At 40.5% G+C, this 20012-nt stretch overlaps 1 protein-coding gene across 1 annotated transcript in view; it reads left to right on the top strand.

The window, feature by feature from the left end:
- Positions 1-20012, top strand: part of LOC311247224 (COP9 signalosome complex subunit 2-like) — a 57954-nt gene that overhangs the window by 14824 nt on the left and 23118 nt on the right. Inside the window, exons 5-8 of the mRNA XM_084337560.1 lie at positions 2452-2541; positions 3168-3245; positions 12470-12644; positions 13342-13520. Coding sequence (XP_084193686.1) covers positions 2452-2541; positions 3168-3245; positions 12470-12644; positions 13342-13520 — 522 coding nt within the window. The remainder of the gene's footprint in view (positions 1-2451; positions 2542-3167; positions 3246-12469; positions 12645-13341; positions 13521-20012) is intronic.

The following is a 20012-nucleotide window of genomic DNA, read 5'->3' as shown; positions in this document are numbered from 1 at the left end:
AGGTCACAGCTTATTTCGAAGGAGATTTTTTATTTATTTTTTTTTCAAAAAGAAAATCATACTATTCACATTTTCAGTTGACTTGATACAGTTTAATTTGGTTGCTGTACTGTAACTAGGGTATTAATTAACAAAGTAAAAAAAAGTAAAAAAAAAAAATCGAAATTTAGAATCGAAATTCAAATATGTTACTTCCGGTTCCAGAACCGGAAGTTAGGAACCGGTTCCTATTAGAACCGGTTTTCGGTGCCCAACCCTATCAGTGATCGAGTCAAGAAAGTGCTTACAATTTGCAACCCTATTACCAATAGGTTAAAGTGTTATTAGTGAAATATTAGTTTTGGAAACAGGCGAATATAGACGCTAAAAACTCTGCGCTGCCATTTTGTTTGTAGTCATATGAGGAGAGGAGACCCAGAGCTTTCGAATGGCGTTGGAATTTTTAAAAACGACACTACCCAGCTCAAGCCAGCTCCTGTCAATCAAATTACTTTCTCTAATAATTTTTATTTATCTTATTATTTGGGATTATCTACTACAAACCTGAACGTTATTGGCATAAATTAGAACGCAGTTAGTTTACCTACCTTTCTGTGAACGTTTAGCAAATATCTGCGTTGCAATCTGATGAAAAATGGCGGAGCAATTTCCATTATAAAAAAGTAACTGTACTTACAGTAGATTTCATTCACGGTTTGTGGATCACGCCTGGTGATACTAAATCCAGATTGAACTCTGCCATTGGAAAGAGGAGATTTGGCCCGATCCATAGATGTGCGACTTGGCTATAATAACGTCATTTTATTTATAGGCCTGATATTCTATAATAATATTTCAAATTGCATGTGTCCGGATGGCAGAATTCAGTACTGTATCTACAAAACCTTAATCATTTTCCCTTTATTCATTTGCTTAGAATTTTTTGTACACATGATCTCAAGAAGGTGCTGAACGAGCTGAGCTCGGTGGCAGTTTTTCATGTCTGGTAATTTTTTTGCATGGTGTTATTCACTGTCAAAGATCAAATAAAAAATATAATTGATATTCTCCTTTGGTTCATTACATTTTACTCAAGCCTAGTAACATACAATATTTCTCACACTGGGAATACATTCCCTGATATCCATAGATGTCCCTAGATACCAAGAACATGTAAATGGACCTTGTAGAAGTGGAGCAATCTTCCATTTACTTAGGTATGTATTTTTAGGTGGATTTTCAGAAAATGGGGCTAGGGCTTAAGAGGTTAAAAACAACAACGTTGACCAAAGTGCTGTACAAGTCACACAACAAATATTTACACAGGGATAAAAAGCACACAATAAAGCATAATACAATATGTCACATAAAAAGGCAGGTCTCTGAAGCTGTGCCAAAAGCCAAAGAAATTAAATGTCTTTTGAGGCGTGATTTAAACACCATGCAGAGGCAGCTCGTTCCAGAGCTTTGGGGCTGCCACTGCAAAAGCATGGTCCCCCCTAAGCTTCAGCCTGGACTTAGGAACAGCCAGGAGGAGCGGATCAGAGGACCTGAGCGACCTTGAAGGAACATAAGGTTCCAGCTGGTCCGAGAGGTAGACCGGTGCCAAGCCATTCAGACACTTAAAAAGCAAACCGCTAAATCTTAAAATAGATCCTAAAACTCACAGGAAGCCAGTACAGGGGAAATGTGCTCTTGCTTACGTGTAGCAGTAGCAGATGAGCAGCAGCGTGCTGGACTAACTACAATCGAGAGAGGGAGGCCTGACTGATGCCAACATACAAGGCATTACAATAATCAAGATGAGAAGTTATAAAAGCATGTATAACATTTTCAAAAACACTACAAGATTAAAAAAATTAAATAAAAAATTTACCTTGGACAGCCTCCTAAGCTGGAAAAAGCTCTTTCCCACTACAACATTTATCTGTTTGTCCATCGTAAGGTCACACACCTGCTTTTGACATCTTCAAGGCATGGTAACAAAGGTTTAATCTCTTAAGCCCTAGCCATATTTTCAGAAAATACGCCTAAAAGTACATACCCAAGTAAATGGAAGATTGCTCCACTTCTACAAGTCCATTTGCATGTTCTTGGTATCTAGGGACAGAGAATTCTATAAACTCATATTACGCTAATAACACTTACAATCATTGGTAAACAAATGTAGTGTTGCAAATATACACTTTGACTGCAGTTTTGATAGGGTTAGGGTCTTTACTCTTGGCTACATTTGAAAAAGAAATGCAACATTAATTAATACGGACTGTATTGATCGATTTATGACGTGAAATTTAACTTAAGGGGGGTTTAGGATGCGTATCGCTTGAAAAGATTAACTACTTAGGTATTGAAATTTGGTAGCAAATGTCATTCGATACTAAATTTTGATAACGCAATAGTATTAAAGCAATTTGATCGATATCATGAAAGTGGTGTGCCATTGCTTTTTCTTTTGTTTCCTGTCATTAGATTGACTTGCTACAGGAGTTCTATGAAACCACACTGGAGGCGTTGAAAGATGCAAAGAATGACAGACTATGGTTCAAAACTAACACAAAGGTAGGCAGCCGGTTCTTAACTGCTTTCAGTGGACGTCTGACTCCGCATTTTATCACTAGAATACAGAAAGGAGGGCGGCTACGTGGCGTAGTGGGCAAGGCGCTCGCCACGAAATGCTGGAGACGCTGGGCTCGTCAGTTCGAGCCCAGCGCTCCACATTTGCTTTCAGTTTAGCTGGTCGTCCGTACTAATAGACATTGGCCGTATTAGGGGGTGGGAAACTGATGGGTGGGGATCGGGCGTTGTGGACAGCGACTCCTACAGGTCGGTTGGTGCGCCTGCGCAGTAGAATCAGGAAGTGTCGGGGGCAGCGTGAGCCTCCCACGCGTTACTCCTCGCCACTGAGAGATCGAGCTGCGCAGGTGAAAAGATGCGACTGCTGTTACCTCAAGTACCGGAGGGGACTTGTGCTATGTATGACTTAGTCCACATTGCAGCCGGCTTGTGGGAGGCAAGAAACAGCGTCCGTGACAGGGGAGGGTTGTATTGGATGATACGAAATTTGGGATGGGAGGAAAATATAGAAAAATGGGAGAAAAAGTGGATACAAAAAAAATAATACAGAAAGGAGAGTTTCTGAGAGACATTCTTATCCAACCATTGTTTCTGCTGCTGCTGCCCTCAAGCTAGGAAAGCTGTACCTGGAGAGGGAGGAGTTCGGGAAACTGCAGAGGATCCTCAGACAGCTTCACCAGTCGTGTCAGGTATGTACTCTGTGTTGCCTGATGGTGAGAATGACTACATCTGTTATTGTAGCTCTAATTTCATAGTGGATATTTATATTAAACCTTTGGGCAGAACTTAATCTGTTCTGTTGTGAGCGTCTATGTACGAATAGAGAGACGCATGCCAGAGATGATTGTTTGGTCAGTGTTTTTTGTAAATCTTGGTCTACCACAGGCACATGACAGAGATTGTTTGATCAGTGTTTTTGTAAATCTTGGTCTACCACAGACGCATGGCAGAGATGATCGTTTGATCAGTGTTTTTTAAATCTTGGTCTACCACAGACGCATGGCGGCGATGATTGTTTGATCAGTGTTTTTGTCAATCTTCCAATCCAATCCAACTTTATTTGTATAGCACATTTAAAAACAACATGGTTGACCAAAGTGCTTCACAGTAAAAACCATAATATAGTAAAAAGAAAACGCAATACAAAGTACTAGGGCTGTCTTAAATACATCGAAGCTTCGAAGCTTCGTTCGATGGCACAAGCTTCGAACATAAAAAAAAATCAAAGTAAAAAAAAATATATATATATATTTTTTTTGCCTCCAAAATCTTGCGCCTCCATTCCAATGAAACGAAAGTAAGAGGCGCCTCGACTCCACCTCTCTACAACAAGCACGTCGAGATTATCTGTGTTGAAAACAACAAGGACATGTGCAGCAGACATGTTGACGAAGAAGTCATCAGACGTGTGGTTACACTTTAAAATATGCAAAGACAATGCCCAAAAAGCAGAGTGCCAGATATGCCAGAAGAAAATGGCATATCACAACTCTACAACAACTTTGTCAAATCACCTAAAAAACGTAAGTATAGTTGTACACGACGGCGACGCCACACAACATTAATAAGGCTATGCCTATGCTGCTATGACTAATGTGTTACCAAGTTGGCTAATTTAATTGTAATCATCTGCTTTTGTAGGTGCATTGTCTGATATACCGTAATTCCTCTAATAGTAACCCCGGCTTGTATTTGTTTCAACCGTAGCGGGTACCAGGCTTGTATTAGGAGGAGGCCTGTATAAGAGGGAGGCCTATATTTCAAAATTTCAAACGGATCATAATGAATAAATCAACATTTTGTGTCAGTTTGAACCCAGTAAAATGTACTGGGTTCATTTATTGAAACCAAGTACTGTATGAAATAGTAAACAGTGCAATTACAGGTGGTCACTGGTCATTTCAACGTTTTCAAAGTGAAATCAAGTAACTAGCTCAGTATGCAGCTCAGTATATTAGTAACCCGGCTTGTATTAGGAGGCCGGCTTATAATTGCTTAGCTCAAGAGCGCACCCGGCCATTAATAGAGACCCGGCTTGTATTTGAGACCCGGTTACTATTAGAGGAATTACGGTAATTATAAATTATAAATTAAATATAATATAATTGTTTGCTTGATAGACGAAGGTTGCAACATAATTATGTAATGTCATGTCGTTGGCTGTGAGAGCAGCCCCACTGCACCCAGGCAGTGCAGCCGAGTGAAACCTTGTTGGCTGCGTCACAGTCACGAAAGGGGCTACATAATTAATTAATCCAATCCACTTTATTTATAGAGCACATTTAAAAACAACAAAGTTTACCAAAGTGCTGTACAAGTCCCACAACAGGATATCCACAGCTCTACCCCACTAAGCAGGATGACAGCAGGATGACCCCCCCCCTACCAAACCTCTCTCTCCCCTCCTCCCCCTCCCCCGCTTTTCACACCAAGAATGGACAATCTGGTAAATGCTGGTCTGATTTACAGCCAGGCTTCTCCAAACCCCCAAAAAGAACTATTCCACTCTCTTTCCTCGACATCCCGCAAATGCAACCCCGAAACGTCCACCATGCCCACACCTCGCCCCCAAACTACTGCTATCACTTCATTCCAATAACAAACCATGCTGTTCCTGTTCTCACTACTATCAGACTCGAGAAGAAATACTCGACACGCTCTGTAACACTTAGTAACCTCAGACCCATCATCGCTCAGCCGAGGCCGGCCTCACCCCCCATCACAAAATCACTTGACAATGGCCCTCCTGAATGTTAGATCTCTGAGCAACAAATCTTTCTTAATCAATGATCTAATAATTGAAAATAATTTGCAATGCATCATCCTAGTTGAAACCTGGCTAAACGGCATTACTCGTGCGACAACGCTGATAGAAGCCTGCCCTCCAAATTATAAATATTATCAATCAGTCACGCAAAATAAAAAGGGGGGAGGGGTTGCCGCTATTTTATCTACATCACATTGTACCGGCCACCAAAATACTCATCAATATTTCTGCTAATCTCAGTCGGTATCATTAGATGTAAAAGATTAATCATACATGGAGATCTGAATATTCATGTAAATAAGAATAACGACCCCAAGGCTATTGAGCTTATCAACCTACTGGACAGCTTTGAGCTAATACAAAATGTAAATGAACCCACTCACCAACATGGTAACACTCTAGACTTAATGATTACAACAAGGCTGAACATCGATAAATGATCAGTAATCGAATTACCTATATCGGACCATCATTGTGTATTCTTCAATGCTAACCTAAACTTAACAGAGACAAAAAAAACGGTAACCGTTGTGAAGCGAAGAGTACTAGATGACATAGCAGAAGAGAAGTGCTCAAATATCATGAGACAAACTGAACCATCCAGCCTGGACTGCTCTTTAAACTACATGGTTGAAAATCTCAACAACTCCGTCCCACTTTAACCCTGTCAGACGCAGAGAAGCTTGTCCATGCCTTTGTCTCCTCAAGACTCTTCATCAGGATTCCTGGCAAGAGCATCCAAAAGCTGCAATACATCCAGAACAGCGCTGCCAGGATCCTGATGAGAGTCTATAAACACAAGCACATAACCCCCATCCTCCACTCACTACATTGGCTCCCCGTCTCATCCTGGATCGACTACAAAATCCTGATGCTCACCCATAACTGCATAAACGGACACACACCGCTCTACCTTCAGCAACTCATCACTCCACAATCCTCCACCCGTACCCTCAGATCTGCAGGTAGCCTGCTCTTTCGGGTCCCCAGTACCCGGCTCTGCACCATGGGTGACCGAGCCTTCTGCACGGCTGCACCACGCCTGTGGAACAGCCTCCCCATCCAGCTGAGGGCACCACAGAGCCTGGACTCTTTTAAAGCAGGCCTGAAAATCTGTTTAAAAAGGCCTTTGATTGCTAGCTTTAAATTGTTTCTCTTGTGATATACCGGTATATATTTTTCTTGTGCTGTTGCCTTTACTATGTTTCTAGCTATGTTCTATTTTCTTTAACTGTGTATTTTTATAAAAAAAATTACTCTGTTTTTTTTTTTTTTTTTTTTAATTGTTTTAACCCTGTAGCACTTTGGGATCCTAGTGAACGAAAAGTGCAATACAAATACAATTTATTATTATTATTATTATTATATACACTGGATGCTGTCGCTCCCATTCATCAGGTAAAAGGAAAGTCAAGTGGCAAAATCTTCCCATGGTTAATAAAATAATAGCAGTGTTGGTCAGACTAAGATAATCTGTAGAGCTGCTGAACGGAAATGGAGGAAAACCAAGCTCACTGTCCACTGCGATTTATATAAAGAAGCCATGACTGCCTATAACAAAGAAATACGAGTGGCAAGAAAGGACTATTTTCAGAGCTTGCAGAGCTTTACAAAACTGTCATGGAATGTAACTCCTCCACTTCCTGTATTCACCCTATACCCACAGCATTTTCAAGTATTTCAAGTCATGTCATAAATATTATAAATACATCGCTTCTGACAGGCATTTTCCCAGATGCATTCAAAACAGCCGTCGTAAGACCCTTACTAAAGAAACCCAAACTAGACAGTAATGTACTGACCAACTATAGGCCGATATCCAACCTCCCATTCATCAGCAAGATACTTGAAAAAATTTTCTCAATACAAATAAACTCCTTTCTCAAAGAAAACAACATCATGGAGGAATTTCAATCAGGCTTCAGAATGCACCACAGCACTGAAACTGCTCTTACTAAAATAATTAGTGACCTCAGAATAAACTCTGATGTAAATAAAGTAAATTCTCGTCCTATTAGATCTAAGCACAGCGTTCGACATGATCGACCATGATATCCTAATAAATTGTCTAGAAAAGTTTCTGACTGTATTAAACTGGTTCAGAACATATATCAAAGGGAGAAAATATTATGTCAGGCTTGACACCTACTTCGGAGTTCCACAGGCGAGCTGCCTTCATCCATTATTATTCTCACTCTACATGCTGCCACTTAGACATCATTAGAAAACAATATATGTTTCCATAGTCAAGCAGATTACACACAATTGTACATCTCCGCTGAACCAAATGATCACACAGCTATTAACTCCATTTCCGCCTGTTTCTTAGCAATAAACAAATGGATGACAAACAACTTCCTAAAATTAAATGAGGACAAAACTGAAATCCTACTAGTCAGTCGTATAACAAAAAGAGAAATGTTACAGAGAAATATGGGCCAACTTACTCCTTGGATCAAACCCGAAGTTACAAGTATTGGTGTTATAATAGACTCAGACCTAAGCTTTAAATCACACATCAACAAGGTTATAAATCAAAAGGACCGTGCAGGTGATTGAATGAAAATTGTATTAACAGATTGCAGAATGGGTACAATACAGTACGGCTCAATACACACAATTGTTAAGGGGATGCAGACCAGAGAGAGACTTTCGTCTTGTTTACATCAGGGTTCCCCATTTTCAATTCATAATGAATTGTAAGTAGGGGTGCAATTAGCACCGTGCAATCCATTCTTTGTGGATCTAGCCCTGTGTCTTGGGCTGTGCGTCGATTATATGGGTCCGGGCAGACTTCCATGTCGGGCAAGGGGAGCGGTTGTCCCGATCGGCTTGAGGAGCATCAAATGCTCCAGATGGATGATGTATCATATGCATTTGATTTTTTTATTGTAGCGTGTGTAGGGACGGAACCAATGCATTTAGTATAATACACGTTGCGGGTTATTACCAGCCTCCCATGAATTACCCTAAAACCATACTTATATTCACCACGGTATAAAACGGGAATATATGGATGATTTTTTTTTCTTTTTCACATATTGAACGATAGATACTCGATGTCAAATGGGCAATAGTATTGTATCCATAGCTATAATATATAATATAGTTATAGCCCTGCAAACACCGCCACATATTCCTATACTTTAGAACGCTGGCCTTTTAACCACACATTACACAGCGCCCTCTGGCGCTGATTGAGTTAAACAGTAATTCAGAACATTTGTATTACATTATGATCGGAAGTGATAAGGCCATGGTATTTTTTTGGTTGTGAAGCACTTTGAGCAATTCTTGTATGAAAGGTGCTATACAAATAGAGATTATCATTATTATTATTATTATTATTATTATTATTATTATTATTATTATTATTATTATTATTATTATTATTATTATTATTATTATTATTATTATTATTATTATTATTATTATTATTATTATTATTATTATTATTATTATATTACAGTCCTCGTCTTAATTTGCAGAATCTGGGATTGTATAGTAGTGTGGACATGCAGAGACGGATTGTGAAAATTGTGTCATCAATCCTTATCGATCATCTACACTAAAAAGTGTGCATACCATTTTGGAAATTTGTCAGACAGCCCACAAAACAGTCATGGAGCCATCGTCGGCCTCTTTCTGCTTCATAACGCTATTCCCAGGGTCTTTCTTGGGCAGTATTGTATGCCCTTTGTTAATCCATGACCAGCCAGTCCTTTGATAAATACCAGCCTGTTGATTCTCCTGACCTTGGCCTCGTTTCTCCAGTTTTCCACGTATTGCCTACTTCACGCTGTTCACAGTAGGCTATTGTGTGCTCAATTATTCTTCCCGTTGACAGTTTAATACACAGGCACGTGCTGTTTAGAACTCAACAGGTACTCAAACTTGATGTCCAATGTAGTGGCAGGTCTTGAGATAGGAGTTTTCAGGAGAGCTAGACGGAAATATTTTCTTGGCCGGCGATAAGAATGCTCATTTAGACTGCTCTAATAATTTACTCTGCTCTAAATAAAAGACGTATCAGTTTAAATGTAGAGAATGTGCTGTCTCGTGTGTTCACTTTATTAAAGAAATGTACACATGGTTAACCGGTTATCCTTGCACATCTTTAGTTGTTGTAATTCTTGGTGTACTACAAGCAGATTATGAAGATCATTGTTTGATCATTGTTGTAATTCTTGGTGTACTACAAGCAGATTGTGGAGATTATTGTTTGATCATTGTTGTAATTATTGGTGTACTACAAACAGATTATGGAGATTATTGTTTGATCATTGTTGTAATTATTGGTGTATTACAAGCGGATTATGGCAATGATTGTTTGATCATTGTTGTAATTCTTGGTGTACTACAAACAGATTATGGAGTTTATTGTTTGATCATTGTTGTAATTCTTGGTGTACTACAAACAGATTATGGAGATTATTGTTTGATCATTGTTGTAATTATTGGTGTATTACAAGCGTCTTATGGCGATGATTGTTGATCAGTGTTGTAATTATTGGCGTACTACAAGCAGATTATGGGGATGGTTGTTTGATCAGTGTTGTTGTAATTATTGGCATACTACAAACAGATTATGGGGATGATTGTTTGATCAGTGTTGTTGTAATTATTGGCGTACTACAAGAAGATTATGGAGATGATCGTTTGATCAGTATTGTTGTCATTCTTGGTCTACTACAGACAGATGATGAAGATGATTGTTTGATCAGTGTTGTTGTCATTCTGAGTCTACTACAGACAGAATGGAGCATAGAGGCCGTCTTTTCATACAGAGCATCCCACCAATGGAACTCAATTCCTCAAACAATTAGTGTCCATATCATTCATTCAAGTGCAGGGTTAAGGAATGGCTCATTGAAAACCAGCATTGTCAACACTGAGGTGTCTGTATGTGTGTGTGTGTGTGTGTGTGTGTGTGTGGATATGGTGCGTCTGTCTATGTCTGGGTCTCTTAATATGTCATGATGTGCTCTGTCCTTGTGTCCATGACTGTATTGTGACCTGTATCCCTATCGTATGTCTATGTGCTTTTGTTGTGTTTTTATTCTAATGTTATTTATCTTGATTTTATTCTGTTTTTAATTATTGCTAACCCTTTTTTCACACAGGATTTTAGCCTGTACCTTCTGGCAGGGGGACTGCCAATGGAAATTAGCCTTTTGGCTAAAATTGGGTGCATTTACATTTGTAAAATGTTTTATTAATGTACACTGTCCCCCTTGATCAAATAAAGTAAACCTAAACCTAGAGGATACTGTCGCAACAAAAACAATCAAAATCTTTCCAAATGAAAAACCATGTGTCAATAAAACTAAGAGCCTTTGCTTCTGGTGAGGAGAAGGATAAAGAGGCATGTTACAGGGCCATTAAATCGGCCAAGAGGGAGTACAAGGAGAAGATGGAGAACCAGCTCTGTGGGAATGATTCACGCAGAGTATGGCAGGGCATCCATACCATATCTGAAATCAAGGCTAGACCTAGCTGTACAGCCAATGTCTCAGCCTCCCTGCCAGACGAGCTGAATAATTTCTATGCCCGGTTTGAGTCCTCCAACACCAACCCTCCAGAACTAACCCCCACCACAGCCCCCGCCAAGTCAATCATGCCCAGTGATCTGAGCATGAAGTGTGCAGGATGTTCAGTCAGGTCAGTCAGGTCAACATCTGAAAGGCAGCCGGTCCGGACGGGATCCCTGGCCCGGTAATTAAAACATGTGCAGCACAGCTGGCAGACGTGTTCACACTCACACATATATACAACCTCTCACTCTCTCTATTTCCCTCTTGCTTTAAGTCCTCCACAAACGTTCCTGTTCCAAAAAAAGGAAGGTGACATGCCTAAACGACTGGTGCCCTATTGCCCTCACCCCCATAGTGAGCAAGTGTTTCGAGAGGCACATAAAAAACAATGTGTGCCATCATACCCCCCACACTAGACCAACACCAGTTTGCTTATCGTGGAAACGGATGATGCCATATCCACAGTACTCCATAGCACCCAGTCACCTGGACAATAAGAACACATGCCAGATTGCTGTTTGTTGACTACAGTTCAGCATTTAACACAATAATCCCCTCCAAACTGGTCATCAAACTCACCAACCTAGGCGTCACCCCTGAGCTGTGCACTCTCATTGGGTCGGCTTACAGGAGGGAGGTTGACAACCTGGCACAGTGGAGTGAGGAGAACAACCTCTCGCTCAACATGGGGGAAAAAACAGCTGGTGGTGGACTTCAGGAGGGGGAGGAAGACTGAGTTGGCCCCCATCACAATCGGAGGTGCTGCTGTGAAGAGAGTGGGCCAGTTCAGGTTCCTCTGAGTTAACATCACTGAGGACCTGAAATGGGACACCCATGCAGATCAGGTGCTAAAGAAGGCCCAACAACGCCTCTTCCACCTGAGAAGACTTAAAAAGTTTAGCATGGGGCCTAGCATCCTGCTTGCATTCTACAGGGGCACTACAGAGTGTCCTTACCGGCTGCATCACAGCTTGGTATGGGAACTGCACTGCTCACAGCCGCAGAGCGATACACAGAGTTGTTTAGCACTTTGGGATCCTATAGTGAACAAAAAGTGCAATACAAATTCAATTTATTATTATTATCAAGACAGCTCAGAAAATCAGCGGCTGTGAGCTCCCCTGCATACAGGACATTTATAACAAGGCGCGGAAGATCATCTAAAGACCCCAGCCATTCCAACAACAGCTTGTTCCAACTGCTGCCTTCCGGGAGGCGTTACCGCAGCCTCAGAGCCAGGTCCAGCAGGCTCAAGGACTCATACTATCATCAAGCCATCAGACTCATGAATACTATTTAGTAATTCTGCTTTTATTGTGTGTATTTATGTATTTAGTATTTCTAAGTAGATTTTATTCTACTGTTGCACTTTTATATCAATCACACTCAGCACGGTCACTTTCTCATACATCACTATTATACTGGTTTTTATTGTGTTTTTTGTGTATTGTATTGTTCTATTGTGTATTTTATTGCCATGCTATAGGTCGAGGCGGCAAGACCCACACCTTTTGCTCTTTTTTGTATGTGAATATGACGAAGATGCAACAATAAAGCTGAATCTGAATATGGAGATGATTATTTGACCAGTGTAATTCTTGGTCTCCTACAGACAGATGATGGAGAGGATGACTTGAAGAAAGGCACCCAGCTGTTGGAGATCTATGCTCTGGAGATCCAGATGTACACAGCGCAGAAGAACAACAAGAAGCTGAAAGCTCTATATGAACAGTCTCTACATATCAAATCTGCCATCCCTCACCCGCTCATCATGGGCGTCATCAGAGGTATGGTCGTGCATAATAGGTCTCCTACGGAAATACAGTATCTCCTGCTTTTGAAAGTCATTGTAAACCTCTATGTTCAAAGCGACAGTGTATTTTCTCTATTGATTAACACTTTCGTGGTTATATATATATACGTTATTGGGCGCCAACGGTTAATGGCCAAAAACGTATATATACGTTTTCCCTTTTTTAATTTTTTTTTAAAGAATGCTTATGTGTTGATATGAGAAATATATCAATGAAAATTTTATAATTTGGTGTCTTATTACTGGATCCTATTTTATTGCAATAGAAGAGTAATATGCCTTTTCAGTGTTTTAACTGCACATAAATTTAAGTGGGTACCTGTGGTTACAGACAGCCATGTTGGAAGAAAGGGAACTACATAACTGCCATATCAATTAAGGTGTTCATAGATTCCTGAAGAGTTCATAATTACTAAAAGCTCAAAATACTGTTTAACTTCAATGTTTACAAACATTACCACTGTAAACAAATCTTCATCCTCAAAATCCATGTAAAAAGTACATACTGTCAGTCCTTGTATCAAAGTCTCCCACCCTGTCCTTTTTGTTCAGTGGTGGAGCTAACCTTTTGATTACGTTAGTATTGCAGAAGGGGCCTTTATTTGTCACTGTTCTACTGTGTATTCTCAATCTTGTTGATGATTGACCTCTGCCTCTATGGTCCTGACCAGAGTGTGGTGGGAAGATGCACCTGAGAGAGGGTGAGTTTGAGAAGGCTCACACGGATTTCTTCGAGGCCTTCAAGAACTACGACGAGTCTGGGAGCCCCAGGAGAACCACATGCCTGAAGTACCTGGTCTTAGCCAACATGCTGATGAAATCAGGAATCAACCCCTTCGACTCCCAGGAGGTGAGTAGTAGTAATGATGTGGAACTTTTCTTCTGATACAGATTAATAAATAATTAAGGCAGTCACTGGCCGATATCCATCACATGTTTTGAATATTAACAATTTGAGGGGAAAAAACGTGTTTTGAATGAGGAAATGAAAGCTCACAAACTGGTAACTATTTGTATAGCACTTTTCATACAGAGGTTGCAGTTCAAAGTGCTTCACAACAGTAAAAAATACAGGCATAAGAGGGCATAACAATTTTTTTTATACAAAGAGATGGAGAGGTAACAAGGTAAGGCAAATCACAGTTCTTCAGTAATACAAATAATAGAATAGATTAGATAGAGTAAAAAAGTGCGGTTTGATTCAGTTTAAAATAGGCAAAAAATTATTAAATAGAACGGACAGTAAAAAAGTGATAAGATTGTTCAATAAAAAATATATAACAGAGCAGTGTATCGCTCTTAGTACTTGAGTTTCTTTACAAAGTTCTAACATACAACAGAGCATCGCTCTAACATACAACAGAGCAGTCCATCGCTCTAACATACAACAGAGCAGTCCGTTGCTCTGATATACAACAGAGCAGTCCGTCGCTCTAACATACAACAGAGCAGTCCGTTGCTCTTAACACTTTGAGTTTCTTTACAAAGTACAGTTCTAAATGATCTTATAGAACAACAGAGCAGTGCGTCGCTCACAACATCAGAGCATCGCTCTTAACTTTGAGTTTCTTTACAAAGTTCAGTTTTGAATTACAACAGAGCACTGCTCTTAAATTACAGTGCATAGGAGGTAGTGAGATATAATTAGCATACAACCGACATATGAATTTGATTGGAAGTGTATGAAAGTAGGTAGGTTAAGAATAGGGCAATGTAAGGTACAATTTGTCAGGATATCCCTGATGTTTCATTGAAATGCCTGAGCAAAGATATAGGGTTTAAGCTGTATTTTGAAGATGTCTAGCGAGTTGGCTTCCCTGATGTTTTGGGGTGGTTTGTTCCACAGTTTTGGGGAATAGTTGATAAAGGCTGCATTACCTATCCTCTTTTGACTGTTTCTGGGAGTCTCTAGTAGTCGCAGTGTTCTTGCTGTAATTTATTAGAGTGTTGGCGATGTAGCTAGGTCCCTGTCCATTTAGAGCTTTGTATGTAAGGAGAAGGACCTTAAAGTCAATTCTAAATGTTACAGGAAGCCAGTGTAAAGCAGATAAGACTGGACTAATGTGCTCTCTCTTTTGGATTAGCTGAAGCCTCTCTGTGGTTTTCTTAGGGAGACCTGTGAAAAGTGCATTACAGTAGTCTTACCGGCTAGATATGAACGCATGAATTAGCTTCTCGGCATCGTTTTGATTAATAAATGGTTGTACTTTTGCTATATTTCTCAGATGGAAGAACGATGTTTTTTCGTCACTTTGTTAATATGAGAATTGAAGTTCAGTTCTGAATCTATGATAACCCCGAGACTAGTGACCTCATATTTGATCCAAGGGGTTAGTCCTCCCAGGTTCTTTATTAACGTTTCTTTTTTTGTTTTGGGGCCGATAATTAGAATTTCAGTTTTGTTCTAGTTTAGTTTCAGGGAGTTCTTACTCATCCATTTATTTATTGCCAGTAAGCAGTCTGTAATGGAGTTAATCGCTCTATCATTTGGTTCAGCAGATATGTACAGTTATGTATCATCCGCATAGCTATGGAAACCTACATTATGTTCTCATTATGATATCACCCAGCGGTAACATGTAAAGGGAGAAGAGTAAAGGACCTAAGCAACTTCCTTGTGCAACTCCATAGTTGTCATATATCTCAGACATGTGGCCTCCTAGTTTAATATAGAATTTCCTCCCTCTGATGTATGTTTTAAACCAGCTTAGCACATGTTCTGAGAAACCGACAAGGTTTTCAAGACGATCGATTAGAATATTGTGATCGAATTGTATCAAATGCTGCACTGAGATCTAGCAGGATAAGGATGGAGATCTTATTCTCGTCAGAGTTTTTAGCCTGAGGTCACTGATTATTTTGGTGAGGGCAGTTTCAGTGCTATGATATTTTCTGAATCCCGACTGAAATTCTTCTAAGATGTTGTTTTCTTTAAGAAAGGAATTAATTTGAACTGAAACTATCTTTTCCAGTACTTTACTAATGAATGATAGATTGGATATTGGACGATAATTTGCCATTACATTACTATCCAAGTTAGGTTTTTTTAGTAATGGCTTTACAACTGCTGTTTTAAAGGCATCTGGGAAAATACCAGTTCTAAGGGAAGTGTTTATGATATCTAGCACAGGGCTTGAAACACTATTAAACACCCGTTTGAAGAAAGCTGTAGGTATAGGATCAATGTCTGAGGTGGAGGAGTTACATTCTGAGACAGTTTTGCAGAGTACATCTAATGTGATGCATGTGAATATTCTCATGGTTACGTTGCACGGTTTGCTGTAATCAGCTTTATTTCCATCATGACTCATGAGTAATGCTGGCCCTGATCAAGGTTATTTTGTTGTTAAAGAATAGTGCAAGTTCTTCACACTTAACCGTTGATGACTGAGGAGGTGTATGGGGCAGTGTTGAGTAGTAGATTAATAGTGGAAAAAAGGATTCTGGAGTTTCCAGCGTTTTCTGTAATGATTTTAGAGAAGTAGTCTTTCCTTGCTAAGCGGATGGTTTTATTATAAGCAGTTAAAGCATCTTTGTATATATCACAGCAGATGGTGGTTTTTGTTTTTCTCCATTTTCGCTCCGCTGCACGACATTTCCTTTTTTCTTTGTTGATCGCATTATAGTTCAACCAGGGTGAGGCTCTGGTTCTTCTTTTTCGTTTTTAGTGGGGCGACAGAATTTAATACAGATGACAGTGCATCATTGAGATTTTCTACCATTTCATTTAGAGAGCCGTCATGATTGTGTGGTTCATGTAGTCTGATAAGATTAATGAACTTTGATTCAGCCTTGTCGTTTAGGAGCCTCTTTTGAACTATAATTTATTTTTTCGTTTTTAGTAAGGGTTATTTGAGTATCAAAAAATATACAGTGATGGTCGGAAAGAGGTAATTCAGTTATTGAGACTTTTATGCTTAGCCCAGTTGTTGTTATGACTAAGTCTAATGTATTTCCAAGCCTGAGTTGCATTTGTTATATGCTGTGTTAGATCAAAGCTATCCAGTAGATTTTTGAGCTCTATAGTTTTGGAGTCTGTTTTCTTACTAAAATGAATGTTCAAGTCTCCATTTAGGATCACCTTATCGTATCCGGTAACACATAGTGAAATCAGTTCAGAGAGCTCCTGTATAAATATTGGTGAGTGTCTAGGCGTGCGGTATATTGTGATGATAATGGTTGATTCTAGGGATGTCCCGATCCGATCACATGATCGGGATCGGGGCCGATCACATGATTTTCAGAAAATTGGGATCAAAAAAATAATAATAATAATATTTCGGGATTTTATTTAATTTTTATTTTTTAACTTTTTCTTTTATTCAACAAACATGACCATGTTCACGTCTTAAACTCATACTGAGGCCTTAGTTTTGGTTTTAAATTGCATATTATCATTCAGTTTTTAGATTACTCCGGTTGCAATGCCTCGCTTGAATGACGTGATGCAAGGCTTGGTCCTCACTGCAGCCGACCAGTGGGAGGCATAGTCTAGCAACGTTCGAGACAGGGGAGGGGAGAATTGAAGAAAGAATTGGTGAGGCGAAATTGGGATGGGAGAAAAATAGAAAAATATTATTATTATTATTTTTTTTTAAGATCGGTTCGGGAAAGATCGGTATCGGTAGATACTCAAAATCACATGATCGGGATCGGATCGGGAGCAAAAAAATGTGATCGGGACATCCCTAGTTGATTCTGTTTTGAGTTCAATGGCAAGATATTCCATCGACATGAACTCACCTAGTTCTGTGATTCTAAAGAGTTTTGAGGAGAAAATTGCTGCAACCCCCCCTCCTCCTCTGTTTTTTCTGGGTATTTGATGAAAACTATAGTCTGGTGGGCAGGCCGCTATCATTATTGATGTAGCTGTGTCATTATTGAGCCATGTCTCTACTAAGCAGATGGTCTAAGTTATTTTCTTTAATCAGATAATTTACTAAAAATGTTTTATTGTTCAGTGATCTGACATTTAGGAGGGCTAATTTTATTTGTTGGACTTCTTGAGAGGAGATCTGCTTTGGCTTGACCTTGATAGCTTTGAGATTAATAGCAGGTGTACGCATTGATGGTGTATAGCTTTTATAGCTTTTACCATGCCATTGGCTGGTTAAGATTACCGGTATGTTTTGAGAGATGGCATGGTGTTTGTACTATTCATTTAATACCTTTTTTGGTGCTAGCAGACTGTCCATCTCCTCTAGTGCATGATGGGCTGATTTGATTAGCTCTCTCTGGGACATTTGTTCAGGCGGGTTGCTGGTGGCCCTGTGTGAGATGGCCCTGTCTGATATAGGGGACAGGACGCCTTGTGCTCGTGCTTGTATCATGAGTTTGATGTCCTTGGACGTATGTTCGCTGCAAGAAGCCTCGAACCGAGGCGGTTTGGGAAGAATCCATTCCTCTGAAAGCGTTCAAGATTAGTCCAGAAAACATTAAAATTTTCAATGAATTTCAGTCCGTGTACATGACAGGCAGATTCTAGCCATGAATTACAATTTTGGAGTCGACATAAGTCTTCTTGTCCTCTGCGAAAGCATGCAATTGGTCCACTGATGGATACATCTTGATATTTGTCTAGTGTGTTCATCAGATGGGTGAAATCCTCTTTCAATGTTTCTGTGCCTGTTTTCTTTCGCAGGATGTCAAAAGATCCAGAGTGAATGACAATTTTTGTTATGTCTGGTCCGATGAGTTTTGGAAGTATTTCGGACAGCTCTTTCACAGATGTGTTGTCTAGACATAGATTTTCTGTGTTTGCCATTTCAACATACCTTGTTGTGGAATCTCCAATCAATATGCAGTCTGTTTTCTGTGTGAAGTTAGCATTCTTATTTCGAACAGTTCTGGGGCCGTTTGTTTTTTCATTAGGCCTAGTCTGCCGGTTCTCACCACAGTCCTGTGGCCTTGTTGCAATAGCCTCGCTAGCCGTCCCGCTAGCCGTCTCAATAGCCGCCCTGCTAGTGCTAGCTTCGTACCTTTGGCGTTGGCTACCGCGACAATCCTGTGGCGCTCCTCGGTGCAGAATAGTCTCTTCGCTGTTAGCCGCTAGCTGAGGCTGGGTCGTGTTTGCTAGCCGTGTCGCTAGCAGCTCCGTTTTCCTCGTCGTCTCTGCGCAGAGTAGCTTCGTTAGCTCTGTTTCGCTAGTAGCTCTGCTAGCTTCACCGCTTCTTTGCCTTCGCTAGCATCGTTAGCGTGAGCTCCGGTATGCCCGCTGTTAGCTTCGCTAGCGTAGTTAGCTACGCTTCTAAGTCTCTTTGCTTTGGGTGTTTATGTGTGGTTCCGAGAGTAGGTTGAAACTATTTCCTGGTGGAGCTGGGGGTGAGGTAATAGTCGTGTTCCTGGTTCGTTTATTCCTCTTTCTAGCCCTGACGGTGGTCCACTGCTTTGGTTTAGCTCCTAGCCTGGGCCAAGGACCCTCTTCTGGGTGGTGATGTTCGGTAGCTCCTAGCCTGGGCCAGGGGTCGTTCTCAGTCATGGTATCGGTGGCTATACTTTTAGTAGCTTCAAAAATAGTCAATGAGTCGCTCATCCTGTTGAATTTGGTACAGGGTAGAAACCCGAGCCTCCAGCTCTACAATCCTCATACCCATCCTCAGGCAACTAGTACATTCTGTGGGAGAGTCGAGTCCCGGCATCTTCCCTTATTTCCTGTCTCTTCAGGTTAGGCTAAACTGAAGCTAAGCTAGGTACTTAGCTGGTGATGGTGGGCCTTGTTGTCTTTCGCTGGTCGCTTCACAACCGGGGTCTTTATGAAATATCCTCACCTTTCATAAATATCCTCGCCTTCAGTACCCGACATAGTCCTTTGTGTTTAGCTGATAAGACAGAGACTTCTTCATCTCGCTAGTCCTCCCACGGAGAGATCTTGCTACTCGTCCTCTCGACGGAGCACTGCGGTCATAAATCTGAATAAATAAATTCACAGTTCTGGAGAAGTACCATAGGATAGAGTATTTAGAGTTGAATGTAGGGCTGGGCGATATGACGATATTATATAAATATCGGGTACAGTTCATTAACGATACACTTTTTAAACGTATCGTGGATATCGTGATGTTTTGCCCTCACGTTAGAGGCCGCCGCGGCTGAGATGAGACTTACAAGCGCACTGCTAAATGCTTTCCTCTCCCTCAGTCACACACACACTTGCCCAAATTACGTCATCTACACGCACATACACGCACGCAAGCGCATAGCGCACACACCTAGCCAGAGACAGAGAGGCGGTGGCTCGGTGCTAGGGATGCCCCCCGAAACCCAGGAGTATTGGTAAGCTCCGACGTTAACAGTACTACTATCGGTAAATTAGTCTATGAGCGGATTAGCTACGGGGCTAACA

Source organism: Notolepis coatsorum, assembly GCF_963971535.1.
Source record: "Notolepis coatsorum genome assembly, chromosome: 20".
In the NCBI taxonomy this organism is placed as follows: Eukaryota; Metazoa; Chordata; class Actinopteri; order Aulopiformes; family Paralepididae; genus Notolepis; species Notolepis coatsorum.
The sequence above is the reverse complement of the archived record's forward strand: the minus strand, read 5'-3'. Positions and strand labels throughout refer to the sequence as shown.